Here is a 27902-nt window from a genome sequence, read left to right on the forward strand (position 1 = left end):
TAAAACTTTGGAGTAAGTGTACCTGATCCATCTGCAAATTTTGCTAATTTTTTCAACCATCATTCAAGTTAAAAAAAACTTATATCATTTCATATATGGTCCATTCTTGCCTATTTCATCAGCCAGTTTGCTAAACAAAGTCTAATATAGGAACATGAGACCCTCTTCTGCTAAGTTTAATTTATCAAAGTAACAGCATATTTAAATGAAGATCCAGTTGTCATGGTTTGCTGTTTAAATTCTTGTAGCTTAGGCAGCACTATCAAAAAAGGCAAGCAGATTGTTTTGATCATAGCTTCCCAAAATTTCCAAGAGGAGAGGAACTTTGGTTTTCACGTTCGTACCTTTGAATTTAAATTTATCTATAAATAGATCTGTAATCATACCTGAAAATTAAAAGATACACATTTATTACCAGGAAAACACATTTGGTAGGTACTTAGTTACAGCTGTTTAACAGATCTTTTGATCAATGACAAGAAGAATTAACTTTAGAATGGAAAATATGGAGGTGCATTAGTCAGAAATCTTAGCATACCCAAAAGTATGGAACTACTGAGATAAAAGAAAACTTGTTATTAACATTTGGGTAATATGCATTCCTGAAGGGGGATAGTTAGTCAATAGATGGAAGCGGCGCAGCTGCACCTCCTCCTCAGAGGCTTCCCAACTGGAAAATACACAAATGTATTAAAAAACCAGAAACCCTTGAAACTCTTTTCATGGGGCTGAAGCATAGAGGGGGGTCCCCAGGCTGAAAGGGGTTTGGGAGCTGATGAATGTTCCTGGGAATGTCCCAGGAACGCCTCCCTCCCCACAGGGCACTTGCTTCCGGGACTTCCCTGCCCATGCTGCAGTGCCAGCAGTTGAGGCCTGAGCTGCTGCATCGCTCCCCGGTGCCAGCCTAAGTGCCCCCTGGGCTGGTGTCTGTGCCACTTATCACAATCCAAAGTGGCACATATGCTGGTGGTGCGTGGTCACTCTAGCTCGTATGGTGCTTCCCCACCCCCAAGGATTGCACGGAATGCCTCATACCTTCAGGACCACATACTACAATACAAATCTACCTGCTGCCTTCTGCTTTCTGTAGGTATTTTAGCTCCCTTTTAATTGATTTTATGATGTATTTTATTATGCTGTTTTAATTCTTAACAGCTTTGGTGGCCCTGATAGGGAAGAAAGTCAGGATATAAATATACTCCCATATTGGTAAGTCTGCATTGGCATCACTTGTTGTGTTTCTTTTCATTATGCCCCTAATGTGCCAGTACTAATTCATTTACACTTCCCTTATATTTGAGCTTTCTTCTTGTGGCATAGCATATTTACATACTTATTATATGCTTCTGCACCTCTCTGGCACAGAGGTACTGGTAATGAGTCCACAGAAACTTAAGATTGTTCCTAAGCACTGAAGTTAATCTTCACACCTATTCAGAATGGGTGAGCATTTTAATATCTCCCTGGGCTTCTATATTCATTTCAACAGAAGGTAAAAGTTATGCATCAGTGGAATGTACCACACAGATCTGCTTCCTCTATTTAAGCGGAGGACAAAACTACTGGCTTTGAGAGAGACTGTGTACACATCAGAACTCCTGCCTCCATGATGCAGAGTGTTCATGAATGCTGCCCTGGGACTTGACATCTTACCCCTTAAGTGTAAACAGCAGGTAAAGGCAACAGGTGTTTCACATTTGTCTGTGGAGAAGCCACTACTACCCAAAAGAAAGAAAAGTTAATGAACCAACCGTAAAGTCGTTCAAGAGATGCAGGTTGTTTCTCATGTTCTTTGAGCAGCTGCTCGGCCTCTTCCACAATACTGCGGTATTCTGGAATCAGGAAGTCCATATTCCCTTCATGAGTCTGTAATTCCTTAAATGAATAAAACATTTAGAAGATTAACTCTCTAACCCTATGACAAACAACCTGTTTTTTGTTTGTTTGTTTGTTTTTTGAGATTGAAGTATGGCTTTAGTAGGAGGCGAGGAGTAGACAGAGAAGATCTCGATCTTTTAAACAAGTGACGTTCATAATACTTTGTCTCCATCTTTGACAATAGTCTGGATAAGATGCATTCCTGAGATTAACACACTTTCTTACATCCATAAAGGCAAAAGAACTTCTCACAATAAGTATATTGAAGATACTATCTGGGCAATGAAATATCATTGATATCTGTAGATTATGTAGTACAATTTGCAGTAATCATGTCTACAAAAATATTTTTATATTTTTAAAGCTACATACAGACAACATTTTAGTGCACATACTTACATATATTTACACCACACTTCCCTTCTAAATATTGAGGCAGTGTAATTATTATAACAACAACAATAAAAAGATAAAAGGATAAGAACAAACTGAAGCAATGTCACAGTCTGTTCCATACCAGTCTTAAAGTATTTCCAACAGCACAGATACAGTTTTGAAGCAATAAAAATCCATAACAAGCAAAATTATCCCACAGTCCCTCCACTGCACCTATAATTTTGAAGTACAACAGAGACTTACTTTTAAAGCATCTATCAATTCAACTTTCTTAGCCAACATCAGCTGATATTCTAATTTTGGGTGGATTAGCTTTAAAGTGTGACTCACAGATGCTTCATTTATATCTAGAGGAAAACCCAAAGAAAGCAATTTAACAATATGAATATGCATTTTATATAATAAAAAGATTACACAAAAATGGTCAAACCAAATCCTTACCACATGATATACTCAGGTTAATCTTCCTTTTGGTGGCTTCTTTAGAGAGCACATCTTTTAGAATGGATATCGTAGATATATTATCAGATTTGAAATGTCCCTCCCCTTTCCTATATAATGAATGTTAGAAATAACAATTTGAAAGAGCACTGTGCATACATTTTACTTGTATAAGGTTCAACCTCCAAGTCACATAAGATGTGCATCTACATCTCCCTCACTTACAACTCAGACAGAAACATTATGCCAGAGACATATTTGGAGGACTAACAAAGCAGCGTGAATAGCCCAGGCTAGCCTGAGCGCATTAGAGCTTGGAAGCTAAGCAGGGTTGGCCTTGATTAGTACTTGAATGGGAACCACTGAAAAAGATGAGAGCTGCTATGCAGAGGAAGGCAATGACAAACCATCTCTGCTCATCTCTTGCCTTGAAAACCCCATGAGGCGTCCGCATATGTTGGTTGAGCCTTGTCGGCACCGTATTGATCGATGTGTAACAAAAATGGAGCAATTATGAAACCATTTCTATAATACATGTTTTCAGAGTTATCAGGTAGTTTGCCTTTTACACAGGACTTTAATTCTCACCCTATTTGCAGGCCTGGCGTATTGGAGAAGTCTCCAAACATTCTAATCTCAACACACTTCAACTAAAGTTCTGTTAAAATCAATAGGACTTTCCCCAAGTAAATATGTTTAAGGTATACGTAAGCAGCAAGGCTTCAGAGGAACCATACCAATTTAAGTAAAAGGAAGAAACAAAGGTTTCTACAGTAAACCCCTTCCTGTCTTTAACTGGGATCTACATTTCAGCATTTTATTTACTACCTTGTAAAAAAAAAAATCAGCACGCTTCAGCAACTGTGGTTCATTTTACCGGTAAGTACATTCAAGCTGTGTATCCAAGAAGGTGTTTTGAAAGTAGAGGCTGATGCTCTCTCCCACTGGTGTCTTTTCAGGAACTTCAGGCAAACAAAACACAACCCAGGAATGAACTTCAGCAAAGCTAAACTGTCCTTTGAGAGTTAAGGTATTCATGGGTCTGAAAAGAAACATAGTAATGGTCACTAGGAAGTAAATGTCCTACTTGGCTAGGTAAAGTGGAATATAAAAACTGCTGTTCTGCTGGTGAAAATACATCTTTCCTGCTTCCCCCTGGAGGCTTGTGTGATCCCTAAAAAGGCACTGCTGGGAGAAGGTATAAGCAGTTGAACTCTGTTCCCCACAAAATGGATGCCCCCTCAGAGAGTTTTGGGATCTATCTTGTGTCAAGCCTGGGCAGGAAGGTGGTTGGCAGCTGTACTTTCCCCCTGGCTGCTTTCCCTGGACGTCTCTTAAAGACTGGTAACTCTCGATCATCCCTAACTTCCACCCAACTTCCACCTTTTTTCTCTTAGCCAGCTCTTGTATGAATCGTGTGTGTGTGTCCATTGCTTGAAAGTAGATTTCTTGGTTTTTTATTCTGTAATAAAACCCATTTAATTATACCATCACCTGCTCATTTGCGAGTTTCCCCCAGGACTATCCTGGTATACATATGTTATCAATCCCAGTTACCCCCTCTCGCTCTGTCTCCCCAGTTCAATTCCCCAACTTTCTGTTTATGGAACAAAGGGGGATCCGCATATATTAAAAGAGGGGGTTCAGTGCCGAGGGGAATCAGGCAATATCACCCTCTCTTCCATACATAAGAAGCAGTTCAATGGTACAGCTCATCAATACAAATTATGTCAATTTTTAAAAAACTCATTTACTTAAAAACTGCCAATCTTTAGGAGGCAAATACTAGTTAGCCTGTGTACAGTATGTTGAACACAAAAACCAGCAGTAATGTCAAGCATACAATAAATATAGTGGCCCGAGGAAGACTTTGGTTGAAACAGGGTGGTATCCGGACCCCTGTAGTCTGTGGCTTCGCCCTGTTCCACGGGCAGCTATCAGGGTTGGTAAAGGTTACTTAACCTGAGGAGAACCTTTTGGAAGGATCACTATACGGCTGTAGCTCAAACGTGTTGGATGCAGAAGAACGTTGGTCGCATCACATCGCTGCAATGACCTTCCCTGACTTGGAAACTGTGACGTATTATTTTTGATCACTCACAACATCTGTTCTCCGGAAAAACAGAACTTTTCAATTCAATTGTCACATTGGGATGACTGTATATTGTTTGGTGACTTAGTACTGTTTTGTGTATGATTTGATAATATAACACGTATTTATTGTATGCTTGGCATTACTGCTAATCTTTAGGAGGCAGCTTGAAAACACACTTGCAGTCAGGCACTATTAATATCCTCTCATATTAATCGCACCCTCTGATAAGCAGGACACAACAACAATTTTGGATTATGACTGAAAGGGGGTGTTTCAGGAAATTAATCTGACAGGATCTTCAGACAGGGTTAAAGATTAAAGTAGTGCCTTCCTTTTTGCCCCCCATACCAATGATAAGCGTACTTATGTGCCGTGAGTTCTACTGGAATCAATAATAGTTTTTTTGAGCCCAGTGAATCAAAGAAAGAAATAGGAAAGACGCCAAAGCCACAAAGAAAGACCAGTTCCACATACACATAGCAACCATCCTATTGAAGTACTACTCAGCTCAGAATTTCCATTGTTGAACTTTATTGAAGAGATATAATCCATCTTTAAAGGATGGTCGCACAAGCCAAACAAACACAATATCCAGCAACACTGATACAAATTGGCTTGCATTTTCATTACAGATACAGCTGCTGGTGAAATTGCCATCAATTCAGCACTGACGTGCAGGTACACTAGTTGTGTAAATAAATCCTAAACTTAAACTAAAATGTGCCCGTCGCTTGTGAAAATACCTGTCATGGTCAATACAATGGGTCCGCTGGTGAAGTGAGAGCGGCTTAATCTGATACTGCTGAACTTGACAGGTTTTTGGTTGAACTCTTGGAATTATGTACGCCTGCAACGTCCCATAACGACCTTCAATTGACAGAATCTGCATCAAGATCAGGACAGAGGAGAAAGAAGGTGAATACTGCAGATTGGCATCAAAGCCACAAATCAGGTCTAAATTGGACAGAAAAGTTTTCAAAGCAGGCAATGTTACATCACCACTGTAAGTCTGTAATTAAGAAGAAACTGAAGAGCTGTGATAACATCCTCAAGTAGTCACAGATTTTTACATAACAAATTGTTATTTAGTGCCATTGTAAAAAATGTTACAGAAGTTGGAAGGAGAGGATGAAAAACTCCTTTGAAAAGCTGGATTTAACACCTCCTTGTAAAGGTTAGCATGTACCTCAGGCTGTTGACTTAAACTAAAAGTTGGAAAATGGGTACAAAGAATGCCATGATAGCTACACTTTAGCAAGCACGCCTAGTGTATCTCTGTTATCTCATCAATAAATCCACAATTGCTATTCTCCTCCTCCAACATGTGATCAGTGAAAACGGCATGAAGTTTTGGGACTGTGCACCTCTGTGCAGAAAAGCTAGGTAAACTGAGACAGCCTATTTTGTAGCCACAGAACAGCCTTTAGCATAGGTAGTATGATGGCTCCCTGTGTGAATGTCTCCGTTTTCTTTCAGTGCACAGGCTGGCTTTTTATTATCATTTTCAGATATGAATCCAAATGTTTTGTAAATTCATATGTACAATGCTACAATTGCTCTTGGTAACTGGTTAAATTATGGACATCATATAGCACATAGCTTACAGCATTAACGGCATGGTAAACAACTATCTGTGCTGTAGCAATCTTTTGTTATTCCAGAATTAATACGTACAGAACCTTTAATGACAAAAATCTCTACCTATTACTATCTCCTGTTCTAGATATAAAAATAGTAATGTCAATCTACCCATGTGGGCTTTGCTTCCAAGGAACTTTACAGCCATTGCTGCTCTCCTCTGAATTAGTTGGAAGTTCAGAAGACAACAACAGATGCAAGGAGCATGTGAAAATTTTAAGCAATACACCTCAAAAGCCTACAAGCATCTCAGTAGTCTTACCTTAAGTTCCAGCCTTGTTGTGTTTGCTTGACACCGGTATGTAGCAAGAAGGAAATTGCCATTTGACTGTGGAATGGTGAGAATTAGAAACAATTTATTTAGAAACAGGAATGTAGGCCCCAAATTGATTTTGTTAACACACAAAGCAGTCTATAGCACAGGCAGGGCCGGTGCTACCATTAAGCGAACTAGGCGGTCGCCTAGGGCGCAGACCTCAGAGGGGGCGCAGAACTGGCCTCAGAGGTACAGTTTTAAAACAGATTAATTTCTTGGAAAAAATGCAACTGACCATTTATATATATTTTTTATTAAGATAAGTACCACAACAGTGATATGGAATATAATTAATTATAATGTCTTATGAAAAGTTTTGTTCTTTTATTTTTTCTACATGTTTTTGAAAATTGGTTAGCAGTGGGGGGCACAAGTAGTTAGACTGGCCTAGGGCACAAAACTGACTGGCACCGGCCCTGGGCACAGGTCAGAAGTAATGGCAAACCATGGTTTGCTACTACATGAATAAGCCACCAAGGAGCTTCGGGCTTGCTCGTGCAAACTCCCCCCCCCCTTTTTGCATAATGAGATATTATTTCCACTGTCACAGCAAACCACAGTATGCTTTTACACCTGAATCACCAGCAACGGCCTGATCCCAAGGAAAATTTCCATCAACAGAAGGGCAGGGGGGCAACTTTTACCAATTCCTCCCTCATACTGTTCCTGAGGGTCTCCTGTGTCCCAGGATCAGCATTTCAGGGCTGTGGCAGAAGGGGTGGGTGGTTAAGGAAGTCCTGTTCCACTGGGAAATCCTTTCTGTCAGCAGAGATTCATGTGGGATGGTTTGTGTTTTCCCTGCAAACCAGGATTCCAAGCAGGGGTGTGATCCTACTCTGAGATCCTTGTTCTTCAACAAAAATGCAAACCACAGTTTTCTAGTTTGGATGTAACAGCAAATTATGGCTTCACAGGAAAGAAGAAGTAACTATCTTGTAATGTGTGGAGGGGCAGGGTTTTGCATGAGACGGTCTGAAGCTCCCACAAGGCTCAGTCACATAGTAGCAAATCAAAGTTTGCCATTATTTCTGAACCCTGCCTATAGTGTTTTATTAGTATTGATTTTCTATAAAATTAAAAGGATGTCTCTGGAGCTCTTAATTAAAATCTTAAAGAAAACATGGAAATTTGTTCTGGAAATTTTACATGAAGAATTTACTGACTCCCTCCCTACTACAGGATTTCAGTGCAAAGAGGAAAGCCTCTAGTTCTATTAACTATGTGAAAAAGTTTAACAGCACATTTAAACAACACTGATACTAGCCAATCACTGATAATTAACTAAAAGGGCCAAGACCATGGTTCAGTGGCAGAGCATATGTTTGAAACAGAAGGTCCAAGGATCAATCCTCAGAATCTCCAGTTAAAAGCACCAGATAGTAGATTATGTGAAATACCTCTACCCCGAGACCCAGGAGATCTGTTTCCAGTCAGAGTAGACAACCATGACCTTGACAGAGCAATGGTCTGACTCAGTATAATGCAGCTCCATGTGTTACGCGTTCGTAACGAGGTAAGAAGTAAAATAACAAAGCTAAAATCTAAAATATGTAACATCCAAAATCTTATGATGCTGGCTATAGTGGGTGAGAGAGGTAAAGAGGTAAAGTACAACTTGGGAGACCCAGGCTCTGATGCCCAGTCAACCCCTGAATCACTGGGTAGACCATCTCAGCCTGGTCTGTCTTTTCAGCTTGGTACATATGGCTGATTTCATTACTAGAACCAATGGATGACCCCAGGTGTCCCATGATATGTCCTTTTTTGTGTGACCCATTGAAAGACTGCTCTGCAGTCCAAAAAGAGTCATTTCTAATCCATTTATTTTGCTGTTGATATGACTCTTTCTGGCAAAAAGGTGAACTCTGCCTTATTCCCATGTTTTCCCCAGTGAGACTCAAGCTCCTATCTGCTGTTTCCCGTCTGAGTTTTTCCCCGGGAGCTTGTAACTCTTCATAGAGTTTCCCTTTTCCTCCCTGAAAATGGTTCACTGGGATATAATCCATAGAATCCAAGTGTATTAAACTCATCTATAAACTGGGGTATGGGAGTGATGTGGGTCTGGGGTTTTACATACCTCAGATTCACAGTCAACAACACTCACAACGGCTGAATTTTTATCCACATCCTTGAGGTCTATTGGAACATCACACTAAGGAGACAAATAGTCCCAGATTAGAGGGGAAAATGGCCACAGATGTTTTTGAATATATGTAAATTATATTGCCTGAGACACCTTAAGGTAAAGTAGATATGATATCTGTACCTGTGCATCACCAGAAACACTTCACTTATTTACATAAAAAGAAAATAATTTACACAAATGTACACAAAACATATGAGAAGGAGCAGAAGGAATCAGTGTGGTACAGTGGTTAGAATGCTGGTCTAGGATCTGAGAGACCCAGGCTTTGAAAAAACCCCACACTCTGCCATGGAAGCTTGCTGGGTGACCTTGGGCCAGTCACAGACTCAAAGCCTAACCTTACTCACAGGTTATGACAGAAACCACTTTAGGTCCCCATTGGGGAGAAAGGCAAGGTATAAAATAAGTAAATAAGTGTCAAGAAAGAGATGAATGGTAATCAATACAAGCCCAAACCATATATATCCCTTTGATGGCAAACTGGCATCAAAACAGGGCCACCAGTGAGGGAAATTCTGTGTAGCTCGAGAAACCCCAGGTATGCAGAAAAATATAGAATTCCAGATTAAGCTACAACCAAGGGGAGAAATCTCCAAAAAAAGGACAGGAATAGGCTCGCCTCACACATTGCCCAGGCACAGAAAGGGCAGGATGTAGGCCTGTCTGCCTAGTAGTTCTTAAGATGAAGAATGCATACTAAAAAAGCATTAGGATGCCACTATTTTTTTAAAAAGTTTTTTTGCCATCAAGCCACATCTGACTTACAGCAACCCCTGGTGGGGTTTTCAAGACAAGAGACGTTCAGAGGTGGTTTGCTATTGCCTGCCTCCATGTCATGACCCTCATATTCCTTGGAGGTCTCCCAACCAAATACTTGCCAGGGTTGACCCTACTTAGCTTCTGAGATCTGACGAGATCAGGATGCCACTGACATCCCTTCTTTTACTTGGAGATGGATAGGGCGGAAATTGGGGTGGATCGGTGCAGTCAAATATATATCCCCTGATCCTTTCTACCACATACTACTACTAAGATCTTTTAAGGTGTTAAAGGAGTGGGGGCTGCTCCCTTTGCAATTCCTTCTGAACAATTGTTTAAGCTGTAAAGGGGAAGGCTCCCTTAACACTGAAGATCTAGGATGGTTTCATTCCCCACTCCCAATTTAGAACTCTTATACTGTTAAGTAAACTTTCCACTTTGCAGCTGAAGCACCATTTTGATTGGGAATGGAAGGATTTTCTGCAATCCAAAATGGTGTAATTTTGTCAAATATCAAAGCTGCAAAAGGGGTAGCCATACACCCCTTTATAGCTCAACAGATACAGGTAGAAATGGGAGTTGGGGATGTATGCATGAAGCTACCCCTCCCCTCGCCCCAATTTTCATATACTATAGTTGAAAAGCAAGAAGAAGAACAGAAAGAGAAGTGAGGATTTTCTCTCCTCCATGATTCCTCCCAACTCAACCGGTGGTTACTGACAAATCTTTAATACAAACTTAGATGCTCAAGTTCCAAAGTCAGAAATGGGACACAAGAATGTATTAGTGGACTAGAGCCCTATGGCACAACCCAAAGTAAGTTAGGTGCATTGAAGTCTCATTAAAATAGATTTCAAACATTTAACTGCATCCTCACTCATTTAAATGAGATCCAGTACTACTAAACTTTCTCTGGGTTGTGTCCATAGCCTCAGATCACTCCTTGAAGCCTTAACACCATTCTTGGTTTCCAGAAAATCAAAGGGAAAGTCACTCATCTCCCTCGGGAACTCTTTGCAATTTTATGGAAATTTAGATAAAAGTTTAAGTAATTTTTACTTGGAGAATTTGTACAATTTTAGGACAAATGAATTCTACAAGGCAAAACAAGTCAACCATATCATTGGATTGAAAAAAAGATTCCAAATGCAGAAAACTACCAAGCTACTGTAACTACTCACTTGTAGCAAAACTGTGTCAATAGCTGTCTGGACTTCCAAGACAAGGCTGTAGCTGGCATCATCTCTATTTAGGGTAAACTTGTCATTTATACTAAATGTTAGGACTGTTGAAATGGCAGTGCTGGACTGAGAGTTCTGCTGGTACTTCTCACGCTCCTGAAGAACTTTGACCTGCAGGTGTTCCAACTCATTCCTACAGCAAATGGCATGTAAACAATTAGAAGTTGTTCTAGCTTGTGTTTTTCTGCTTTTGCTCTATTCAAAAACAATTTGTATTTTTATTCCATCTATACTCAATAAAGGTGGAATACATAGGAGAAATAATTCTGTTGATACAGAACACATAAAGCTGCCTTATACTGAATCAGACCCTTGGTCCATCAAAGTCAGTATTGTCTACTCAGACCAGCGGCAGCTCTCCAGGGTCTCAGGCAGGGGTATTTTACATCACCTACTTGCCTAGTCCCTTTAACTGGAGGTGCCAGGGATTGAACCTGGGACCTTCTGTATACTAAGGAGATGTTCTACCATTGAGCCACAGCCCCTCCCCTATAAGATATATATTTCCTTTTGAAAAATTCGAGTTCTAAAGGACACACATTTAAATGAAAAGTGATTATAGATTTAAAATAGTAGGATTACATTTTCTATGCTATTTTTGGTATGGCCCATTCAAGCTTTCCTAATAACATACTAAGCTTTCGTTTATGAGCTATTCATTTGTAAAACTTGTACACTGCTTTCCCAAAGAGTATTCCAAGTGGGAACATGTTTGGGCAATATCAGCTTTAATGCAACAGCTTCTTGAAACTGTCTACCAAAGTTTTCAGTTTCGGGCTCCCCCCCACCCCCTATGTTCCTAGTTCAGTTCCATTAGTTGAAACGTTATATTGGGATTAAGAAGCCCAGCAACAGATGCTGTATCACAGGCCTGGCCCACTGGCTACCCAAATGTATGTTATGAAACAAACATGTACGTGATACATTAGAGTTATTTTGATTAAGAGAGCAATCCTAAGGGGGGGTTGTTGGGGTGGGCCCAGGGACAGTGCAGCTGCATCATCTCCTGAGTGGCAGGCTGCCTCAGCGCAGCAATCCAAACCCTGTGAAAGGGGAGGGGGAACCAAACCCTGTGAAACGGCTCCATTGAGTTTCACGGGGCTATGCCTCCCTTTTGCAGGCACAAGTTCACACCTGCAAACAAAGGCGTTCCCGGGGCAAAAGGGCTCAGGGAGCTGACTAAAGTCAGCCCGGCTGGGGACAGCGGGGTAGAAAGTTGAAATAACAACAACAACAATGTCCTTTTGGTGCTGGCAGGAGCCCTTGTGCAGGCGTTAGTGCCAGCTAAAGTGGCACTAATGCCAGCGCAGGGGCCACACCGGCTTCAAACCCCTTTTGCCCCCCCCTTCAGGATTGCTCTGCCCATCTTAAAGAGGGAGAAAATAATTGTCCTTCAATACAGTAGTACAGTGACAATTTAACATCTGAAAGACAAGAATTCCAGGGGAGTTTACACAACACCAAATGCTGCAATCAAATGCATACATTGAGCTCTGGCACAATTAGTGTACCAGGGAAACTCAATGTCAAAGATTTTCATGCCCCCCCCCCAATTATCGAACAACAAGATGTGACCTGGCTGATGAACTTAGATCCAGTCTACCAAAAGGTGAAATTAACAAGTGAGTTACAGTTTTCTTCCTTTGCACTAAGACAACAATTACGTTACCTTAAGGATAAAATCTTGTTCTGCATTTCATGACTCATCTTTATTTCATCTCCTAATCCACCTTCTCTATGGATAAGCTCTGTAGTCAGTCCTGACACCCACCCTAAAAAGCACATATGCCAAATTATGAAAATGTTTGATACAAGTTATTAATAAGAGTACCATTGTCAGGGACTCCTATATATATTGATCAGGTAACTTATTGGGCTGGATCCAACTAGCTTTTCTGCTGGTGAAAAAGGACGGATCTCCCATATATGTAGATCAGGGATCTTATAATGGGGCCTCCAGTAGAGAGCGACCCTGCAGTACATGTGCTCAGAGTCGTCTCAGATGTAGAAGGCGGACAGCATGTCCAAAATTAGCCCCTGTAACTGACAGGCATATGAAACCTTTGGACTGGCCAGGCCTCTGGATTGAGATTCTCGCCCAGGCTTAACAGTTCTGCAAGGCACTGAAATGAAGGAAAATTTGGAAGTTTGGCTGCATTTGGTCAGCACAAGCCACACCATATTCAACTCACTGTGATTGTGTTGTAAATGGGGCAAAACCACTAGCCAAGTAGAAGCAGTACAGTCAGCAACTCCTTTCTTTGGATGCTGCTTCCCATACTTCTAGCAAAAGGTGAGCACTGACGTGCAAACGCTCTTACATTTTTGCCAGACGGTGCTTTGGGAAGTCCAGCATTGCTAAGAAGCTGGCACAGGAAAAGGATCCAGGGGCCTTTTAAACATGCCAGCTACCCAGAGAATTAGCATTCATGATTGACCTAAATTGATTCTAGGTCAGCAATGAATGTGGAATTTAGGGTTGTTATCCAATTACTTTTTTTCAAAGAACAATTAACTAGCTTTTAAACTTTCAGACTGAAATTATGCCATTAATTATGCACTGGTGAGTCCTATAAAATTCAATGAAATTTGTTTGTAATATTGCAGCCTTAGGCTCAAGACAGAACAGTTCAAGCGAAAAGTTTAGATGTTTGATTTTAATGCTCAAGTTGAACAAAAGATCTTAAATATATTCAACAAAATAGGAAAGTAGAATAAATTACGAATGACTGCAAGTGAAAATATTTTCTTATAAATATTCTTTGTCTCTAGGTCTTTCCTTGGCCTCTATGCTGGTTATTGAGTTAGCACTGAATAGGGCAATTGGTTCATGCATAAGAAAACCAAGCTCTTATTCAGCCACCAAGCTCATAGGACGGCCTTGAGTAACTTATTGGGTTGGATCCAACCAGCTTTTCTGCTGATGAAAAAGGACGGATCGTGTTCTCTTTGACCACCCAAAAGGCTCTGCTGGGGATCGCAGGACCTGACCGAAATGTACAAAAGCCACATGGCAGCTGTAGCAATGAAGTAATTGAACCAAGGAAAGGTGGGATATACCGGTAAATGTTTTAATAAATAAAAGAGAACTGGGTGAGTATAATAGACCTGCTCGAGCCTAGTGAATCCTTGCCAGCAGGAAGTGCCATATACCTTCCCACAGGTCTCAGATTTAGATGGGAGAATGTTTCGGTCACCCTTGTCCTCCGCCTCCCTCTAGTTTCAGATGTGAGAGCTGGCATGTCCCCCTCAACAGATTTCCCTTTGTATTATGAAGGGCTTGGCCAGCCCCTCTGCTGGCTCCACTCCTCTGGAAATGAGATACAAGCAGTTCCTGTGGGAAGCTGCTGTTGCCATCACCGAAACTCAGCTGTGACATCCCATTCCCCCACCCCATCCTGATCTGCCTTCCAGCTGATTGTCAGGCAGTGGGCCAGCAGGTATTGCCTTAAAGGCACAGCTTTTGTTGCTAACTTGATGAGTGGACACCAAGGCTAACTCCTTGGTTCTCCTTGCAAGGGGGAGCCCTGGGGTGTGAAAACTGGCTAGATCCAACCCATCATCTTTCAGCCTAACAACCTAACCTCAAAAAGTTGTTAGGATTTAATAAAAGCTGTCCCACATAATCTCACAGAATGAAAATGTTTCATTCAACTTCCTCCTCATAAGTATCATAATTATTTTTTATCTTTATATACACTTAACACACATATACATATATGATAAGTCCATTTGTTCTGAAGCATTTATAAAGTAACCTGAATATGTTGATGTTATGATCTCATCATAGCCTTCCTTCCCAACACAGCCGCCTTGGACAGATGTGACACTCTCTGAAAAGGCCTGAAAAGAACACAAAACCCACTAGAGGCACAAACTTATTTTCCCATTTAAGGGATAAAACCCCTATAATTTCCCAGTTCGTCTGGGCTAGGACATTCCAGAACGTCACAGTGGCATTTTACATGATCTAAAACAGTACAGGAGGCCCATGAAACAATTCTGTAACAAACTATGTGTCAAATGGTGTACCAAAACTCCTCTCATCTTAATGACTTCTTTGACAGTTGCAGGGTTTGGGGTTCAAGAGGTTAGTTCATAAGTTTGAAACTTATGAAACTAGTTGGCAGTAGATTCAAGACAGACAAAAGGAAGTAGTACATCATACAATGCTCAGTTGACTAGAATTCACTGCTATGGCTTGTGGTGATGGCCACTCGCTTAGATGTTTTTAAACAAAAGGGAATGTGTGTGACAGATTTATGGAGGATAGGTTTATTGTGGCTGTTAGCATGATAGCTGAATAGGACCTCCAGGATGATTGTCAGATGCTGGGCATTAGTCAGTAAGTGAGGGCTGTGGCCTTCCCTACAGCAGCTCACTAGCCACTGTTGGAAACTGGTTGCTGGACTATGTAATCTGTTCTAACATGGCTACTCTGATGTTCTTAGCTGTCCAATACCAACTAGATACCCCTGGGGTATTTAAGCTTTGCTAGATCATAGGCTGAACCTTTGTCATTTAAGTGACATGGCATTTAGTTTCAAAAACTAACAGTGGTCAAAACGTGGAAATAAAATACACACATGTAGTTGTGCTCCAGCTTCTATGCCAACATTGGCATAGGGCCTTCTTAAGTGGTTATGGACTTGCTAGGCCATATCCCAGGGCCTGAGGAGAAAAAGCAAGCAGGGACTGTGTTTTAGCATCCAATGGCCAACTTGTGATTGCGCAGTTACTGGATGAGGCCTGCATCCTATCCACTATGTTATTTCCTAGTGAATCACCAGTGAGGAAATGCTTCTGGTTTCTGAGTGTTCCTCTTGTGCAGAGACAGTGTGGTTTGGCCAACAGAGGGTATGCTGGCACAGTATATTCCACTAGTAGGATATATGCCATCAAGTGCCTGCAATGCCCTTATGTTACTTACAATTGTCAGATTCTCTATTCACAAGAGACTAAGCGGACACAAATCAGACATAAACAATGGAAACACAAAACAGCAGGACAGAATTTTCAATCACCTTGGATATTCAATTACAAATCAGAAAACTGCATGCTTCTACTCAAAATACTTGAAAGGGACACGTCATTAGAGGTTTACTCAGCTTACTTTTCCTTTTCATCATCAGCTAAGAGAGCTCCACAGTCATGATAATGGAATGTACACAGTAATACGGCAAACTTACTTCTTGGATTGCTTGACCTTCTAATCTAAGTTTGTAGTAACATCTCCCCCCACCCTTCTTTTCGTTCATCTTATTTGTGTGAGTGGCAGTTTATGCATGCCCTCTCTCTCACACACACGACTCTTGAGGTCAACACAAGACTGTATGCCTATGATAAAGTGGGTGCTGGCTCACAAATATTTATTGTACAAAACATTTATTAATGTTGACGCAGTGCAACAAGCTTCTTTAGTATTAGGTGTGCAACAAACTAACATGGCTACTCCTCTGGAGATTGCCACAATAAACTTACGTATTCGTGTCTGAGAACAGGGCTGTTTGGATTTTCAAAGTTATAGATTTCTAAAATTCCATCATCTCTGCCAATAAGCAATTCCTTCACTCCATCTCCTAAAATGTCAAAGCTATCCATACATAAGATACCTGGAAAATAGAAAATGAACATCAAACCGAGTAATCGTTTCAGTTTTTAAACCCCAAAGGCAATTTGTAAAGTATTTTATCAAAAATAAATTGACTATCATCTGATCTAGAATGAAACCAATAAAATAAAATTTTGAAGTCTTTACTGCTATGAAAAGGAAGTATGCACAGGGTGGAACTGATGTCCCAAGGTTATAGCTTCATTCCAATAACAATAATGATGCACAGAAAAATCCACAAATAATTTCAAATTCAATATTATCACAAGGCATGGCTGGTTAGCATATGAGCCAATATACACCATTTGCCACGGTGATTTAGTTCCTTCTTCATAACAAACAACATATGAATCGCATGCTTTATATCTGCCATACAAAATGTCAGAACTCCACTTTTATAGAAATGCTTACATGTTATCTTAATGAATCTGACAGGTTAAATTTGCAATTGATGACTAGCTAGTTTTAACTGAAGGATTTTTAGAGTGTACAAAAAAAAATTATTTGCAGGGCACAATATTAAGGATGGGGGGGGGAGAAAGAAGGCACTAATCCCACATAAATGTCACCTAGTTCTCAAGTCAAATCTTTAGAGCAAGGATAAACAATCTTTTTTACCGACTGAAAACTGGCTTCTGTTTTCTTGCACTCTCACATGCAATTGCATACAGGAAATGTTTGCGTCACAAAAGAACATTTTTCTTTAGTGTAATTTCCATGTTGAAGGAATGTAAACCTGGGACATTGAGTCCTTTCATCAGAACTAATATACATGCAGTTAAACTGCTCTGCAGGAACCCCGTGGTGCAGAGTGTTAAGCTGCAGTACTGCAGTCAAAAGCTCTGCTCACAACCTGAGTTCGATCCCAATGGAAGTCAGTTCCAGGTAGCCGGCTCAAGGTTGACTCAGCCTTCCATCCTTCCGAGGTCGGTGAAATGAGTACCCAGCTTGCTGGGGGTAAAGGGAAGATGACTGGGGAAGGCACTGGCAAACCACCCCGCAAACAAAGTCTGCCTTGGAAACGTTGGGATGTGACGTCACCCCATGGGTCAGGAATGACCCAGTGCTTGCACAGGGGACCTTTACCTTTTTAAGCTGCTCTGCAACTGTTGTGCCATTCACTGGAATGACTGGATATTGTGTCTGGCTTTGATTGGCCTTTTGGATTTCCATCCTTTTTATTTATTTCTTGTTTACCCTCTCATGAGAGCTGCAATATGCACAATCAAGGAAAAGTCTGATTGCATGGTAAGAACTGCAATCAGACTTGCTTCATTTGTATTTTCTCATCAAATCTGAATCAAGGCAGAAAAAAAAAAACAGACAAAAATAGACTTGCTCCAAATCTATGCTTTTGAACTAGGGAAAATGGAGAAGGGCAAAGGGTAGGATGAGTCACAGAGGTTTTTTCCCAGCTCAGAAAATCAAATCAGCTAATTTGTTACTTCTATGTCAGAACTCTACTTATACACAGATTTTTCTATGTTGTCTGCATGGGTCTAACAGGTTACATTTACAACTGATGCCTTAAAACCAGTTTTTGTTACTAATTAAATGGGTTCTTTTGGAGCATCTGTATGACATTGTCTCCCAAATGTACATTTTAGGAGTTTTCCCCTGCTTTGCTACAATTTTTACCAAACCTGGGTCAGCCCAATCTTTTTGGAAAGATCACAATAAGGAAGCAGCTTTCCACACTGCATAGAAGATGAGCATTTTTTAAAACCCCACACACACTGGCACCATTTTCCTTATCTTGGTCCCTTGCTGCTGCTATCAATACTCAAAAATAACTGCATTTACAACCAATTCAGACATGCCATTTGGTTAAGATGGGTATAATCCTCAATTCTATGCACAGGTTTTTTCTGTACTATGGCTACTCTACATAGCAACGATGCTCCATTTAGCTCATTGCTGCTCGGAACCTAAAGGCATTTCCAGCAATGGAACAGCCACACAGTAGTTCTTCCTGCACTTTCCTTGCCTCAGCCCCAAGTGGCCATCATTTCCTCTCCCCACTGGGTGGGAGGAGGCTCTACAATAATTGGTAATCACTATAAGACAATAATGTTATAATGTTCTGTTGCCACAATCTACTAGCTCCTCTGATTTTCCTGCCTTCATTTTTTTTAAAAAGTCGTCTCCAGCCCTTTTTGTTGTGTAGATATAAGGGTTGCCACTTTCGCTTTATATCTCTGCAACAGAAAGGGTTAGAGACTTACAGCACTCTGGGGATGGCAATTATAAAGAAAACAATGAATTTTTCCTGCCTCCCCCATAATGGCGTGACAATGATTCTAGGGAGAAACACTGAGACATTTACCTCCTCTTTTTTTCTCATTTTCAATTTTCCACTTTTCAACTGGAGAACCTATGGAAATTTGTATCAGACCAATTTTACCATCAGATGTCCCAAAAAGAATTTCTTCACCAGAGTCACCTACGAACACAAAATAAAATGACATTGTGTATAGCATACGTAGCAGGATTCCGCATCCTGTGTTTCAGAACTTCTTAAGAATTTTTGTAATGATTTCTTATGGGAAAGTATCATAGCACAAGGAGCTGCTTGTTTGCTTCATTGCAGAGAATTTGGCTCTAGAATGGGTAGTCCTGCTAGTCCCAGGAAACCACCTGCCAACATGTCTCACTGACAGCCATTGTTACTGTCCTCAATATCCTTCAAATAAGAAAGGAGACAAGAGCGTTGGAAATTTCCAGAGGGATCCATGACAAAACAGCTATCTGATCCCATCCTACCAGCTGCAGAGACTATTTTCCTGTAGGTTCCTGAGAGGGTCAAAATGGGGCTTCTAGCAAGAAATTTACACTGAAAAAAGGGTCTTGGGGGGGGGGGGTTGAATCTTCCCTTGTTCAGTGCTAGAATCCCAATAAATCTCCCCCTTCCCAGTGACTGGTATTCTGTGAAGTTCGAAGAGACAAGAAATCCAGTCAAGGATCTCCAATGTCTAATTGGACCCAGGTCATTCCAGAATGTCAACTCATGACTCGTGGTCCATTAATTTAAAAATGCTTGGAAGAATAAGTCAGAGGGGGTATTTGTACCCTTTTACAGAAAACAAGCAGAGTCTCCTGGTGTTTTCTCCTGCACATAGGAACAGGCATTTGGACAACACCCTTCTGGCCAGAAATACCCGGAGTGATGTCAGGTCCCTTTGTTTCTAGAAACACAGATGTGTGAGAAATCTCTTGCCACCACACTGGAGTTATTCCATTTACAGATTACCTCAGGATAAGTTCTACCCCCTCTTCATGTTAGTTATAGTAAGATAAAGGTAGCAGGACAACAGAGTTTATACTGTAACTTCAAACTGCCATGGCCCAATCAATGCAGGTCTGGTTTTTAATACCACAATATTGCTTATAATTAAATTATTGTAATATATACAGAGTTAATTACCAGGAGCACTCTTAATACAGAGCTCTAACCCCATTTATATAGTTCAAGAACCTGGACAGTAGTACTAAAAATTTCAATTGCAACAAAGTTTATTTATATATTTAAAAATACCTTCATATTGCATCAGTAAGTTGTACTTACCACCATTTCCATCATTCAAAGCCAGAACAGATGGTGGACCAGGGACTTCCATTTCATACAGCAAATCTGATCCCTCAAGAAAAGGAAGTAGGGAACACTGTTAACAGAAATATACTTCTATTCTTGACTTCTTTCAGGTGGGAAAGAAATGAAGGACATTTATTGTGTTCCTCTCTTGATCCCAGGATGATACTTAGGCCAAATCCATCCAATTCAAACTAGAGTCATGATCTTATTCAAGCCTGTTTACAACAATGAAAAGGAGAGGGGTAAGGACAAAGGAAAGCTGAGCACAAGAAGAATGGAACATGGTTAAGGTATTGATCCCAATCTGGAGCAGAAAAAAATGGAGACATCTCAGCAAAAAAATGGAGACGCCTCAGCAAAACACATTTGTGCTCAGCACAGGGTGAAACAAACCGGCCAAGGGAACTAATTACAGGGATTGTGGAAGTGGGGAAGCTACAGACATAAAGATCTAGGCCATTAATCATGGTCAATCTGGAAGAAATAGGTGACTGGTCCAATTTCCAGGACTGTCAGAAAGAGGCTGTTTTCTCCCAGATTATCAAAAGTAATGGTCTGAAACTCAATCGAGCAACTTTGAACATACTAGTATTCAGGTGTTCCCACCATTAAGATCTTCAAATAAAAGGGAGAACCTTTGAGCCACACTTGCTCCTTTCATTTTACCTAATTAAAACCTTTGTGTATTAATAGATGCACTCTATTCAATTTATCATATTACTTCCCTTTCTTTTTGTAGTTTGTGAATCTCAAGACCTCCATAAGTATTAGCCCTATAGTTCTGAAAGAATTGAAAGTCTGAACTAATATTAACTAACACAGCATCAAGTGTTAAAGAGGACATCACTTAAAGATTACGGGTGAACACCATACATTTTGCTGTAATCTCAACTACAGCTAGTGTGATGCTTATTCTCTCTTTATATGTGTGGGTATGTGCAAATATACTAAAACAGATTATAACTTTCTCGATTTGAAATCTAATGATCCTTGTAATTAAACAGCTTCAACTTACTTTACAAAGATTTACTTGTTGAAAGCAACAAATCTCTACAGCTATGTGGCATATTAATTTATATTATATGAATGACAGCATAAGCACGGTTATTATTACAAAATAAAGTATTTGAGTGACATACATACATGTGAGATCTACATATAAATGGCTTACACTTTAAGATACATAACCATGGAATACTGTAATTTTGGATATGTACAATATTTGTTTTGTTAAAGCTTCAGACATAAAATTCTTACAGGTAAACAAAAAACTTTGTGTTACAACTGACTTGTTACATGTTTAGATGCACCATGAACCAAGGATCAGCTGCCGTTCCTGTCAAAGGTATGTGTGTTGATTGTAGCTTCCCTGAGGGCATTTTGGAGCAAAGAATAGGATGCAAAATCCCAAAATAAAACACATTTTCCATCTCATAACAATTTATTTGTTGGCTGTTTCCCTCTACTGCTATCAATATATGATAACGGCAACAAACAAATAAGGTTTACCTGCAAAACCCTAAGGACTCTGTCTTGACAGGCCAATACTGGTGTAATGCAAGATAGTTTCTCTACTGGAAGACAGAGAACATCATTGATTTTATCTCCTGATAGGTAGTAGTGCTGGTCCTTACAGTCACAGTAGTGGTTATAGATATAACTTGCACAAAGAAAGAGATCTGATCCAGATATATACCTAAAAATAACAATCATTATATTAAATACTGTCACAACATAATTGCCACCAAACATGATAATTCTTTGAAAATTATGAACAGAAGTTTCAGGATTATAACTTGTGAAGTCTCTCCAGGACACTTCAGGAATAATCCTAAACAGGTCTACTCAGAAGTTAGCTCTATGTTATTCAATGAGACTTACTCCCAGACAAGCATCCTTCAGATAACAGCTTTAGGTACAAACGACGCATGATACGTAAATTATGTATAGCAGTGGCCCCATTAAAAAGCCTTTGGGCCAATTCCAGAGGAAAAGAGACACACACATTTAACCCTGAGTTGACTAACAATAATAGTTTTGTTACTGGTTGCATTACCACATATATATAGTAACAGGAAAGTTCCATTCTGCCAATGGAAAATTTAGTCTGGATCCAACCCAATACTAAACACAGATACATAAAGCTAAAACTCAAGGCAAGAAACTGGAATACACTTTATTCATTTTTAAAGGACATTAAATTCTCTAATTTACTCATTAGAGGAATACCTAATGACAGCGACACTTCTAACTGCTATTCATGTGTTTTGTCAGCATACTTACATGGCTTTGATGTTCTCAGTGAGATTGGTATCAAATGAAAGAAACTGTTTCCCTCTCTTTGTAAAACCTCGAACTTCAGATCCTGAAGCCACAAAAATTTTCTCCTGGAGTGTATTCAGGGCACCTCCCAATTCTAGCCTCGCAATCTTTTCTCCTGGCAAAGTCTTGAACACTGGCTGAAAGAAGAAAAAAATAACACTCTATGCCATTACAAAACAAAGCGTAATAGCATTCTAAATTCAGAAAAAAGAGATGCAATCCTTTTGGTGTGTTTTTAATTATTTTACACAGTGTATATTTCAGAAAGTGGACCACACTTAAATACTCAGTGGCTTACAATTAAAATTTGTTAATGACCACAACATTAATTTACCATCAAATATACACAACTGCAATATTTAATGGTAAATTAATGTTGTAGTCATTAACAAATTGCATGTTTTCCTGAGTGGATACTTCATCAGATATTCCATAATCCCAAGAATCACAACTAAGAATGTTTAGTACCTCAAAAATCTAACGAAAGGGACAATTTAAATACACAGTTTTGCATGTGACAATGACAACTGTGTCTTCATTCTCATGCACTTTTGTTCCCTGTTACCTCATTTAAGTGCACACGTTTTCCTACAGTTTCTCACTTTGAACCTTCCCTTGCCTTATCATTCACGGCTAATCAGTACTTGGTGGTGGGGAAAGGATGTGACTGTTATGCACTCTGGTGATATTGCCCTTCTGGGGGGAGAAAATTCACAAATCAATGATTTATTTGTTTAGAAAAAAATTATGCCTCCTCTCCAGGAACTTGCCCAAGGTGGCTTACACCTCAACACAAAGCTGAAGGAATGGGCTTGGTAGTTACCAACTGGCAACAGAATTTGGTGATGGTCATGAAGCCTCCTCATACATTTGACAGAGGAGAGCTCCCACAGAAATCTTGAACAGAATCTATTCCAATATGTCCCTAAGGAGCCACTGGATTCCTGCTTTACAGGAGTTTGGGTTTATTTTGAACTGTTAACTGGGTTAAGAGTTCCTCTGCCAGAGGAATAAAGAGAGTGGTAAAGTTTTAAACTATTTCATCTAAGAATCTGTAAAAATTGCTGCCAAATCCAACAGGGAAACAATAATGAAAATGGTAATAAAGAGGGAATCATAGTCTCAATAAGACCTACAGTATATACCGTGTATAAGCCGACCCACGTATAAGCCGAGGTGCCTAATTTCCCCCCAAAAATGGGGGAAAATTAGGCACCCGCGTATAAGCCGAGGGTCGGCTTATAACCCCTCCCCCCCCGCAGGCTTACCTGGGCTCCCGGCGCAGGAGCAAGCGGCGCGGTCCTGGGGGCGGCGGCGGCACGACCGGGCGAGGGCCGGGGTAGCCTCCCTGGAGCTGCAGAAGGCCGCCCCAGGCCGCCCTCGGCCGGCAGAAGCGGCGGCGCGGCCGGGCGAGGGCCGGGGCCGCCGCCCCAGGCCGCCCTCGGCCGGCAGAAGCGGCAGCGCGGCCGGGCGAGGGCCGGGGCAGCCTCCCTGCAGCTGCAGGAGGCTGCCCCAGGCCGCTCTTGGCACCAGGAAGCGGCGTGGGCCCGGCGGCGGCGGCAGTAAGTTCCCCCTCCCTCCTCCCTCCTCCCCCCTCCCCTACCCTACCGTATTGACTCGCGTATAAGCCAAGTTCGGCTTTTTCAGCCCTTTTTGGGGGCTGAAAAACTCGGCTTATACGCGAGTATATACAGTATGTTCTACAAAGACTTCAAAGACACAAGATCCGATCACCACTTGCATGTCTTTTAATATGCAAGTACAACAAGTGATTGTCAGGGAAGTATAGCACTCCAGCAAGCTCTGATTTTGACTGAAACAAGTACCTGGAAGTGCTTTTATGCCCAACCTTTTCCCATGAGCTCACTTTCCATGTGAGGAATGCATGTTACTAAGTGAAGGCTCCGATTAAGTTTAGCCTGATCTCCACAACTGATCTTAAGAGAAGAAGGCAAACACATCAGGAGAGGCATTCAGGTACACATGACTCAAATGCACTGAGCTTGGTGTGCTTATACCAGCCCTGGAAGCTCATGGGGAATACTGTAGCTGCTGAAGTACAAGTTGAAGACTTTGCACCTCCTCATTTCTGTAATGTATAGGGGCATTTTGCACAACTGAAGCTTCTGAATGATCTTCAGAGGAAGCTCCACAGGCCACATGGTGGTACTCCACACTGCAAAATCCTTGTGTTGCAGGATAACAGTAACCAGCATGTTAGATGTAACTGGTGGGTGCCTCTATCTATTAAAATCTGACTCCTATGCTACCATGGTGGAAATTAGTGGAGGCTAGACTCCAACTGCTGGGTTTCAGGAGTAATGAGTTGGAGATATTGGGAAGATCAGCAGCATGCTCTGCAGTATAACTTGGAATTTATCAGCACTATGAAGAGAGCCCATAGTGTATGCTGCCCTTTACACTTAGTACTGTCTTACCCAAAGGCACCCTTACCATATTTAGATTTAGTAATTGTTCTTTGATACAAGAGAGTCTTTATGCTTGCAAGATTAAACTCTGTTCCTTCTCAAGTAATGCAAGGTAGAATGCAAAGGACTGCATACTCTGATAGACTTTGTGACTGTGCTTCTGGACCCATAGAAACTTTGGAGCATTGCTCACCAAATTACAAAGGCGTTTGAGTGAATGTTATATACATGCCTCTGGACCGCTCCCATTCCCTCTATTCTAGATGTCTCGAATAAAACCACAAACTTCTAAATTTCTCTTTTTTTATTTCTCCCAAGTCAGTATGTGGCCTAAATAACTTCATTAATGTATAGGCTTATTAAGGTTATCATTGAGGAATGTGAAGAATTACACAAGAACAATGAAAACAATTACAAGAAACTACTTACCACAGGTTCTCCTTTTTTGATCCCAAAACAGGTAACAACACCGTCCTGATCTCCAATGACAACCTAAAAGTAAAATAATATGAAGTCATGTTGACACTACTCTTTAAAGAATCTAAAGAAAAGTAATTTCTAAGCACTTCAGGAAGACAATAACTTCCCTGCTCCCTCCCAATCCTTCCAGTGAAGATCTACCAGCTCCCAAAATATCCAGAAGATTATCAGTGCTCTCAGCTTTGAATGACAGCACCTACTAACTCTAGGGCTGGTGCCTAAGTCTACAGCCCTTTCAATGAGTATAAAGGGACTAGGAATTTAGTATAACAATAGTTCAAGAAGGCACTTCTATAAAGGGAACAGGACTGTAGTCTGTGCCACTGTTTAAACTGCTTGTACTACATTGCTTTCTCCTTCTGTAAGTCCATTTTCTGCATTTTTGACATATCAATCATATTTGATTTTCTGCATTGTTTCTCATTTGTAATCCTATTGCACTGCTTATTGATGTCTCATGTTATTGGATCGCGCTGCTTTACATCATGTAATTCGTCTTGAGTCTTAGTGGGAAAGGCAGTCTAATAAATAAAAGGAAATACTCTATCAAAGCTGATCACCCCCGGATGCACTAATCTCCCACTTGAAGAAGGGGCCTAGACTCAATAGGGCAGTACTAAACTATCTGTCAGGTGGGTTTACAGGAACAGATTATCCTGTGTAATATAGTGCTAATGAATATGGGTAATATTTGGACTGGAAACAAGATCTAAGTTTTGGAACTCCACACAAAATAAAAGCTGGCCAAATCTACTCATATCAACAGAACAACAAACTACATTACTGTCTCTGATAATATTGGCCTGCCCTGGATCGACCAGGCTAACCCAATCTCATCACATCTTGTCTGCTAAGCAGGGCTGGCCCTGGTCAGTACTTGGATGTGGGACCACCAAGGAAATCCAGAGTTACCATGCAAAGCCAGCCAGTGGCAAACCACTTCTGTGTTTCTTGCCTAGTAAACCCTATGGGGTTGCAAACCACTTCTGTGTTTCTTGCCTAGTAAACCCTATGGGGTTGCCAGAAGTTGGCTGCAATTTACGGCAGTTTCCACCATCTGGTAATATACTATGTAACACTCCGAAATTCTGAATTTTGGCACTAAGATAACATGATCGATTTCTCAAGACACCATTTACCAAATGCTATCAAGACTGTGAATAATGAGCACTGTGAGACTGAAATATAAGCCTATTCTTTATAGATTTTTAAATTCTCCCTCAAATAAACTAGATATGAAAGCTCCTAAGAGCCAAGTCATTCATATTACAGATCAGCTAATCAGAGTACAATCTATATTTATAACACTCGTATCTGACAGAAATACTGCACATGATAAAGGAATAAACTTCTTTACCTTCTGTGTTGCCTTACGTCTTGATGTAGGGAGCAACTTCATTGTTTTCTGAGATGTCACTCCCACCTAATTGGGGAAAATAATCCAACCTTTATTATACAAAATTTCAAGTCTTTCAAAACTGATTGCCATTATTGTAATTTTTAAATCTATTTTATATGAGAAGACTCCAGCAGTGTTAAGATTCTGTCACAAGAGTATTTTTGGAATACCCTTTACCTTTTTTCATTAATTCAGATAGGAACACATCAGCAAGTATACCATCGCCAGCTGATATTATAGCATGCCCAAAGAAGCAGCATTTGTTGAAACATCCCATTCAACCCAACTATGGAGTCACAGGAACCCTATATCTCTTTTGCAATCTGTCAACACTAAGAGAGTTTTCTAGCAATATGTTGTTCAAGAAATATGAAAGAGGAGCATAAGACAAACAAAAACATGTATAATGGTAATAATAAATATTGGTGAAGGTGAAAAATAATAGGATAGAAAGTGAGCATTCAGGAAATGAAACTAACTACAGCTCACACAGTTATCCTCTTATGTAAGAGAGTCAACTTTAAGAGGATTTTGATGCTTAAAACCGACACTTAAAGAGTCTTGCACCAACTACACTATATTAAAAGTATCTAATAACTGAAGAAGTGAGCTGTGGCTCACGGAAGCTCATACCCTACCAGAAAACATTTTTGTGAGTCTTGAAGGTGCTACTGGACTCTTGCCCTTTTTGACTACTGCAAGCAGACTAACACGGCTACCCACTGTGATTTATTGAGTCCGTCCATCTCTTGTTGGGTCTTCCTCTTTTCCTAAAGGCTAAAATACTCAGGCAAAAATTCAAAAACCGCCTCTGTCCTCAAATCAAATGGCTATGCCATTAAAAAAAAAAAACAGCAATGGCATTTTCGCCTAGCAGGCTGCAACTGAAAGTATAAGATCACTAGGGGGGGGGGGGGGGCTGCAGCTGTACAGCCATCCCTTTCCCCACGTCGACAGCCGAGTAGGTAACGGCAAAAGGGGCGGCCGTTGGGGAAAAGCAGTCGCTCGTCCGCCTGAACACTATGAACGCTACGGAGTCATTGAAGGACACACGAGCACCCCTCCCCCCCTCAATTGGTTCTACCTGCAGATAATCCACCCGGGTCAGGCTCAGGTCCATGGCGGCCGCTTAAATCTCACGTACGGCTCCTCCTTTTCG

The 27902-nt window shown here is 40.7% G+C and overlaps 1 protein-coding gene across 1 annotated transcript; it reads right to left on the reverse strand.

Moving 5' to 3' along the window:
• Positions 1–231: 231 nt before the first annotated feature.
• On the reverse strand, positions 232–27868 carry BBS7 (Bardet-Biedl syndrome 7). The gene is made up of 19 exons (XM_056855283.1): positions 27828–27868; positions 26702–26767; positions 25294–25356; positions 22397–22572; positions 21623–21809; positions 20087–20159; positions 18848–18964; positions 16392–16522; positions 14669–14753; positions 12580–12682; positions 10851–11043; positions 8842–8916; positions 6711–6776; positions 5554–5693; positions 3593–3757; positions 2716–2825; positions 2518–2621; positions 1752–1875; positions 232–386 (listed from the first exon to the last, which is right to left on the reverse strand). The coding sequence occupies exons 1-19, from the start codon at positions 27861–27863 to the stop codon at positions 250–252; spliced, it is 2151 nt and encodes a 716-aa protein (XP_056711261.1). The 5' UTR covers positions 27864–27868; the 3' UTR covers positions 232–249.
• Positions 27869–27902: the final 34 nt, after the last annotated feature.

The sequence above is a fragment of the Euleptes europaea genome, chromosome 9, assembly GCF_029931775.1.
Source record: "Euleptes europaea isolate rEulEur1 chromosome 9, rEulEur1.hap1, whole genome shotgun sequence".
Lineage (NCBI taxonomy): Eukaryota > Metazoa > Chordata > Lepidosauria > Squamata > Sphaerodactylidae > Euleptes > Euleptes europaea.